This window comes from Alligator sinensis, unplaced genomic scaffold, assembly GCF_000455745.1.
Source record: "Alligator sinensis unplaced genomic scaffold, ASM45574v1 scaffold529_1, whole genome shotgun sequence".
NCBI classification, from domain to species: domain Eukaryota; kingdom Metazoa; phylum Chordata; order Crocodylia; family Alligatoridae; genus Alligator; species Alligator sinensis.
The window spans coordinates 44,933-53,506 of NW_005843126.1; the positions used below are offsets into that span (position 1 = coordinate 44,933).

The following is an 8,574-nucleotide window of genomic DNA, read 5'->3' on the forward strand; positions in this document are numbered from 1 at the left end:
GGGTTCAACGTAGATAAATGCAGGGTGCTGCACCTTGGGAGAAGGAATCCACAGCATACATACAGGCTAGGGAGTTCCCTTCTTGAAAGCACAGAGGCAGAAAGGGATCTTGGAGTCATTATTGACTCCAAGATGAACATGAGCTGCCAATGCCAGACCGTAGCCAGCAAGGACAGCCATACCTTGTCATGCATCCAAAGGTGCATCTCAAGCCGGTCCAGAGAGGTGATACTCCCCCTCTATGCGACTTTGGTCAGAGCGCAGTTGGAGTACTGGGCATCGCACTTCAAATGGGATGTGTTCAGCCTGGAGAGGGTTCAGAGGAGGGCCACCCGCTTGGTGAGAGGGCAGCAGGACAGGCCCTACGAGGAGAGACTGCAGGACCTGAACCTGTTCAGCCTCAGCAAGAGGAGGCTGAGGGGGGACCTGGTGGCTGCCTACAAGCTTATCAGGGGGGATCAACAGCAAATAGGCAGAGCTCTTTTCTTCCCAGCACCACCTGGGGTGATGAGAAGCAATGGTCATAAACTGACGGAAAATAGGTTTAGGTTGGAGATCAGATATTTTACAGTTAGGGTGGCCAAAATCTGGAATCAACTTCCCAAGGGAGGTGGTCCTCGCCCCTACCTTGGGCAAATTCAAGAGGAGGTTGGATGATCACCTGTCTGGGGTCTTGTGAACCCAGCATTCATTCCTGCCTGTGGCAGGGGGTCAGGCTAGATGATCTGTTCAGGTCCCTCCTAACCCTAGCTACTATGAAACTATGAAACTATTATGAAATCCATTGTGAATCTTAAACAGGGGGGACGGTCTCTATATAAACCGTCAAAGTTGGGTTGGGCCAAAGAAAGTTATTTTATAAACATCCTGGCATTTAAAAAAACAAAATACTCAGGTTCCCTTAATGGTTTATTTGTACATCTTTCATCTCTAATCCAGGATTCACTTTGTCATTTAAGGAAGGGTACTCAGGGATATGACAAAGAGCAACAGACAGAAGAAAAGGCAATGGGCATTTAGTCAGCTGTCACAGGAGTAAGCCACTCCTTCCTCATTTCTGTTTCATGTCATCGTGCTCCAGAATTCTCTTATTGAGAAAGGTGGTTAACAATGCCTTAGAGGCATGATGTAGCAACAGAGAAATGAGAAAGGGGAGTGTGTGGAGTAGCCAAGAGCCAGACAGAACTTTCTCTCCTCTCTGGGTAAAATTTCTCAATCTACTATTGCTGATAGGGTGATATGAGATGCTGTTATCACTAGGTGTAGAGGGCAAGGCTCTGACGCCAATCATTTCTGTCCAAGAGCTTCAACGGACCCAGAATTGCTATTAGAAGAAACAGGATTCATGGTAAACCACTAGCCTTCATCTGCAAGAATGCAAAGCTGTGGGGGAATTCTTTTGCCTCTGTAGCAGGGACACAGATTGAACTACTCCTTGCCTATTCTCCTGTCCCACTGTTCTCTCTGACCTTGCCTTCAAGCAGTAGGAAAGGAAAGCTCAGACAAACTAGTTCAGTAAGAACCATCTGACTTTGAAAGGATTCAGATAAAGGCTGATAATAAAGAAAACTTAATGTATCAGTGGAGGGGGGATGGCTTCTCTCTCTTTTCATTTATGGTTCAATTACATGCACGTGCCCCCCACCCCTGTTCATATGCCTACCACTATACATACAATGGCCTAGTCCGGGGTTCCACTATCCAGCCTCAAACACTTTATCCCTCAAAATCATTCATCAACAAAACCTGATGAATTCTCTACACCTCAGATATTCCTGCCACTTTTCCAAAGACTTCAGAGTCTCTGGCTTCCCCAAACCAGTCTGTATTCACCTGCCAGAAATCCTAACCTCTGACCTCCTGGCTTCTTATAAAGCAAGTCCTAAATAATCTGCCCATCAGACAATTCCAAATTCCTGAGTCTAACTTCATTAGAGCCTTCCAACTCCATAACCAATTCCCAGCATCCTTTCTCCACTACCTCAGCACTCAGACCACATCAGAGTCAAGAAGGCAGTCAGAAATTCATCAATTATGGCAGAGGGAACCTCAAAGACTCACTTCCCAAATCACTCACCAATTTCCCATCCCACTGAAGCATCCAACTGGACAATTTTATGTGGGAACCAAAAGGACACCTCTTACTAAAGTACACAGTAGTCATTTGACATGATCAGACTCTTTGATTGAAAACTAGAAAGTCTGGATCACTGAAAAGCTACTGGGTATTTTTTAATTAAAAATAAAAAGGAATAAATGTGTGTGTGGGGGGGAGGTTCTTTCTTCCTATAAGACATGGAACCCCATCTCTTGAGGATGTATTATGTAGATTGCAGCTCAGAAAGAATGTTGATCCTGCTTGTTCCTCATCCATCCACCTGGCCCACAACTGTCCAAATACTGCAAAAGAGCCAGGTGGCCTCCCATACACAGGTACTGGGAAAAGGGGAAGGCAATAGAAGCAACTAAAAGCAAACACCTGAAGATATACTGGGCTTATTGGGTAGAAGGGACTAGCTGTGGGAGTGACCAGGCAGGGCCCCATCTCGTGATTTTAAGCTGGAGCCCTGAGAACCGACAGGCATTTCAGTGTTTAAACTTCATTAAAGATTCATGCTGAATTCTGCCTGGCGTATCTTGGCTTTGAATAAATCAAAATAATTTATTAAGCTGGAGGAGACGTGAGCAAGGCAATGAGACTAGACTGAGAAAAGAAAGAAAAGAAAGAGTTGATCCTAATGCAAAGTTTCTCCCAGCCTTCCAACAAAACACAATTCTGTCTGTAGTGGAGTTTGAATCCCAAAAGGTACTTGAGTAAACACATTCTGATAAATGGGTTAGGGTTACATGTCTCACTTTTATAACTTAAGAAAATAGGAAAAATATTTTTAAAGTTGTATTTTCACTGAAGTTTCCAATTTCCTTTGTCATGACAGGAGGGGGCATCAAAACTTTGGGACTGTACTCTTACTCCTTCTAGGCCTCTCTCTCTTATATAGCACCACCCTTTTTAACACAACCTTTCAATTTCCTCCCTCCCTGCCCAAAACCCTGCTTCCCTCAGTTCCATGGCCCCTGTATTCCCAACTTTCTTTTCTTGCATAGTGACTTACATAGCCAGTTCTGGGCCCTCTATAGCTCCTCTGGTACCCTGGAAATTAGGGGAGTCAAGGGATCCAGGAAGTGGTTATGTGTAAGAAAAGAAAGTGGCTGTGGGGCAAGAATAAGAAAAGAAATCAACAAAATTTTAAGAGTGATCTCTTCCCTAACCTGCAGCAAGCAAAGGAATCTGGTGTGACAGAATTGTGGAAATGGCATAAGCCGCCCTACTGCTTTTAAAAATATTTGACTGAAATTCTCTCTCTGCAAGACTTTGAAAAGATATTTCACTGCCACTTTGACATTCACTTTCTGCAAATCTAAAATCACAGCACTGTCCAGGCGAATGGACTGGACTGTTGGATGCTTAAACTAAGCTATCTGCCTGTGATTCGTTGAACTATTTTCCCTCCCCAAACACCCTAGAGCAGAGGTTGGCAACCTTTTGTCATCATGGGTCATTGCTTGCAACCCAGCCCCTGCCACAACCCATCTCCCCAGTGATTAGCAGGTGCTGCAAAAGGAAAAGATAGGAAAAAGGCAGGTGCTAGGACTCTGGTGAATCTTCCTCTGCAGTAGCAGAGGGAATAAACAAAATAAGGCAGGGAATATGACCATAGGGATACTTCCTTTTCTGCTGTGGCTTGAGCATGCGTCTGATTCCCTGAGCTGCCATGAGCCAGATCCAGTCTCTTCATTGGCTGGATACAGCCCATGGGTCATAGGTTGCTACCTCCTGCCCTAGAGCACAACATATTCAAGTTAGGTTTGATCTTCTCCATATTTGCTCTCTACTATTTTTGAGCTCTACAGTGGATAGATATACATCTAGAATCTGTAGATTCATGTAAATGTGTACTTTTCTTGGTAGAAAGGATGTTACACTTTAAGTACAGATAATGGAGATGTACCTCTATCTTCTACTTTTTTGTAGAACTGAGATTAGCTGTTTGCAGTACATCTGAAATCTGAAAAAAAATTCTCTGGTGTTCTTGCATGGAGTGCCTCTGCTGTATTGTTATTTGATAAAGTTCTTATTTGAAAATAATTATTTTGGGACACGCATTTGTGCATGTGTGCGCGCACACACACAGTCCCCAACTGAGACTGTATTCCGCTTTTCTACTTACTTTCAGATTGTGCAGAGTTCCTGTCCAATCCATGGCACCTATTTGAGGTATAGCAGTAAGCAGTATGCTGGTTGCCTTATTTGCATTCTCTTTCAGCATCTTTAGAACCTTATCTACAGAAACCTAGAAATACAATAAAAACTGTTAATGCTTTCCTCTAACTTGTTAGAAAATAAATTCTGTAACACCCATCTCAATTCCTGATTAAACCACCCCATGTATCTGATTCAACTCAGATTAGAAAGGATTAATAAACAATAAAAAGATGCATTTTAAAAGAAAATAACCCTAGCCACAGAGAAAAATTAAACTGTTTCCAGTTTTGGTGGGGGGGTTATACAGTACAGCTGGGGCTTGATTCTGGACATCCTTTTATTCAAGAGCTTAGTGAAACTGTTTAACTGGGTAAAGATTGGGACCTTTGGGGAGGAAATGGTATCTTAAGTTTATTCTAGCCAATCCGAACCTCGCCAACCTCATCACCAGAAGCAAACTTCCTCAAGCCCAGAACACACCAAAAGGATCCAGACCGTGCCAGGACAAGAAATGCAAAACCTGCCAACACATCTCCACCACCCCCACCATTACTACACCCCACAACAGAGCCATCAGCATCCCAGGATCTTACAGCTGCACCTCCAGAAATGTAATATACCTCATCCAATGCACCAAATGCCCTGATGGAAGATATGTAGGAGAGACCAAACAACAACTGCGCACCAGAATGAATGCACACCGGAAATCCATCAAAGACAGAAATACCCAATTACCGGTGGGGGCACATTTCTCACAGGAGGGCCACTCTCTCTCCAATCTCTCAGTCCCGATCCTCAAGGGAAACTTACACAACACTTCCCAGAGACGAGCCTATGAGCTCCATTTCATCAACCTGCTGGATACTAGAGATCATGGACTAAACATAGACATTGGATTTTTGATGCATTATAATCTGCCTGGCAACTGACTCCCCAGCCCAGCCTCTGGCTTCTTTACTTTTCATTCCATCCAGGAAGAGCACACACCAACTGCTGATGCTTCCTTAGCCTGACGAAGGGTTTTTGAACCCAAAAGCTTGCTTAATAACTATTCTCCAACCATTTGGGTTGGTCTAATAAAAGATATCAAATTCACCCAAGGAACCTTGTCTGCCTATGTCCTTAGACCAACACGGCTACAACCTAAACCCCTTCTAGCCAATCTGACACTTCATAAATGCACTAATATTTTAAAGAGGAGTTGACATATCTGGGTAAAACGGTAAGTTGTGGTACAGGCTGTTTGAAAATATAAAAAGAGAGGTAAAATATTTTTGGATGATTTTAGTGGGCTGATTGCATGGTTGGGATACACTTAGGCAAGCTTTCAAATGAAAGGAATTCTTCATTAGGTCTGAGGGCCTGATGATATAAATATAAACAAATAAATATGAAGAAAGGTAACCACGTAAACTTCTAGAACATTCTTGCTGGAGAGAACATTTTAGAGCAGTTCTTGGGATATCAACTGCAACTGATATAACAAGGGGCAAGGTGATTGTTGCAGAGCACTGAGATGCCCTGCTCCTAAAGAGGAGAAACTGCTAGGGAAGGGACCCTAGCAGTGAGGGAATAAGGAGCCCAGCTGTGGGTTGCTGGGGCAACCAGGGAAAGTCATCTGACCAGAAGGGGCAGGGCCTGGGCCTTATAAAGCCCAGGGGCTGAGGCTAGGCTGGCAGTTCCCTGCCAGCAGCCCAGCAGGAAGGAGCTCTCTCATGGAAGGGATGGAGTATTTCCTGGTAGGCTTGAGCATTGTTATGGCCGGGCGGCTTCTGTTTAAGTTATAGCCGATTGGCTTGTATTTTGTGTTGCTGTTTATCACCGGTGGTTTGGGTGAGGCTATTAGGGGATGGCGGAGGCCTCATAGGGGACTCACAGCAGAGTGTGGGAATCCCAGCGCCAGCGAGGGCACAGCATTCAAGGTGCACAGACCCCAGCCCCAGGGAGGGGGCATTACTGAGAAGCCCTAGTGCAGGCGTGGTGAGCCCTGGAGAAGGGGGCAACACTACAGAGCAGGCCCTGGAGAAGGGGGCAGCGCTACAGAGGAGGCCCCGGAGACGGGGTGTGGAGAGAGAGGGACAGGGCTGTGGAGAGCCCGAGTGCCAGAGAGGGCATGAACACCAGAGAGAAGGACAGAATAACATCCATTACATCTGCGAGGCTTGGGGCGTGGTATTGGGGTGGTAGGAGCCATGCATAGCCCCTAAGGCTAGGGTGCCCCGGAAGCACCCATTTGTAGAGTGGGACCCACGAGGGGTCCGGGAGTCCACAGGGCAGAGACTACAGCAAGACGTGACCAAGAGGGTGGAAAAGGCAGCCTCCCTAACATTTTTCAACATCAAAGACATGGCGGGCGAGAAACTGAGGGTGCCCTTGGGCCAACTTGGCATGGGAAGGGGGCCTTGAGGAGATCACGGCCCTCCTGTAGGACCCCGCCTGTGACAGTGATTTTCAGAAACATCAATACAACTTCTGTGCTATTTGTAAGAGTATCATTTAGATTTTACTGGTCATCGTTGGCTGAATTTTTTGTTGTATAATAATATTGTCAATATTTCACTTCAGCCTCCAAAAATTCCAATGAAGAATCCATAATCTCCTGAGTCTGATAGCTTGTATAGTCTAAACTCTATCTCACAGGCATTTTATGGTACAACCAGTTCAGAAAGAAAGCCAAGTGCTCAGGAACCTCGCACATTGACAGACCAGTGCATGGATAGATCAATAATGCAGGAAACTACTTATTTCAGTTTTGCAATTAAGATGGCCATTTCCACTAAAAAGAATCTTAATCCTATTTTACTACAGCTTGAAAGCACACCTCAAAGAGTTGAGACAAAATACACTGCAGTGGTGCTGTAATCATCTCAAATGCAAGGATTTCCAAATTCACAAAAGTCAGAGTTAAACTTGAAAGAAATATAGATACATTTCAGATATAAAATGCATAGTTAGGGTCTACAAATAACCATTATCATAGAATCACAGAAAATTAGGGTTGGAAGGGCCCTCAGGAGGTCATCTAATCCAATTCCCTGCTCAAAGCAGGTCCACCCCCAACTAAATTATCCTACCCAAGGCTCTGTCTACACAGGTCTTAAAAATCTCCAAGGATGGACAGTCCATAGTCTCTCTGGCTAACCTGTTCCAGTACTTTACTACCTCCTCCTAGTAAGAAAGTTTTTGCTAATATCCATCCTAAACTTCCATTGCTCTTGGTCCTGTCATCTGCCATCACTGAGAACAGCTTAGCTCCATCCCCTTTCGAACTTCGCTTCAGGTAATTAAAGGCTGCTATTAAATCTCCCCCTCAGTCTTTTCTTCTCCAGATTAAATAAACCCAGTTCTCTCAGCCCTTCCTCAGAAGTCATGTGCCCAAGCACCCCTAACCATTTTCCTTGCCCTCCACTGGACTGCCTCTTATTTGTCCACATCCTTTCTGTAACGGGGTACCCAAAACTAGACACAGTACTCCAGATGTGGCCTCACCAGTGTCAAATAAAGGGGGAAGAATCACTTCTCCGACCTGCTAGCAATGCTTCTACTAATGCACCTAAATATGCCATTAGCCTTCTTGGCGCACTGCTGGCTCATATTCAGTTTACTGTCCATTGTAAGCCCCAGGTCCTTTTCTGCAGAGCTGCTGCTTAGCCAGTTGATCCCTAGCCTGTACCGGTGTATGGGACTGTTTCATCCTAAGTGCAGGACTTTGCACTTGTCTTTATGGAACCTCATGAGATTTGTTTTTGGGTCCAATCCTCTGATTTGTCGAGGTCTCTCTGAATCCTCCAGTGTATGTATTACCACCCCCACCCGGCTTGGTGTCATCTGAAAACTTGCCACACTCTATCCCAGGGGTGTCCAACCTTTTTGAATGTGGGGCCGGATCACAAACTTTTTATCCCCCAGTGGGCCAGCGAGCCATATTCAAAAATGTCACAGGAAGTGGTATCATATCAGGAAGTGATGTCACATGACCTTTGACACCAATGAAGTTGCAGGGGTTGACATGGTGCTGCAGGAGCTGCTTGGCTACAACCAGGTTGACCTGGTGCTGGAGAAGCCGTGGGGCCAGGCTGGGGCTCACCTGGGACTCGCCCGGCCTGCCAATGCTATGCCTGGGTTGACATGGTGCTGCAGGACCTGACTCGGCAGAACTGGGTAGCACTGGCCAGGAAAAGCAGCATGCAGCTGAAGCCGGCTTCCCACGTGCTGCTGGGGATGGGAGGAGGCTGGCCAGGTCTGCACCGGCCAGCAGAAGCGGTGGCAAAGCCATGTGCTGCTCGGGACTGCCCTCCTCGCCGCGGCCC

At 45.7% G+C, this 8,574-nt stretch overlaps 1 protein-coding gene across 1 annotated transcript in view; it reads right to left on the reverse strand.

Moving 5' to 3' along the window:
• MTAP (methylthioadenosine phosphorylase) overlaps positions 1-8,574 on the reverse strand; it is a 51,026-nt gene that overhangs the window by 5,895 nt on the left and 36,557 nt on the right. Inside the window, exon 6 of the mRNA XM_006037493.3 lies at positions 4,230-4,352. Within this exon, the coding sequence (XP_006037555.1) occupies positions 4,230-4,352 (123 nt within the window). The remainder of the gene's footprint in view (positions 1-4,229; positions 4,353-8,574) is intronic.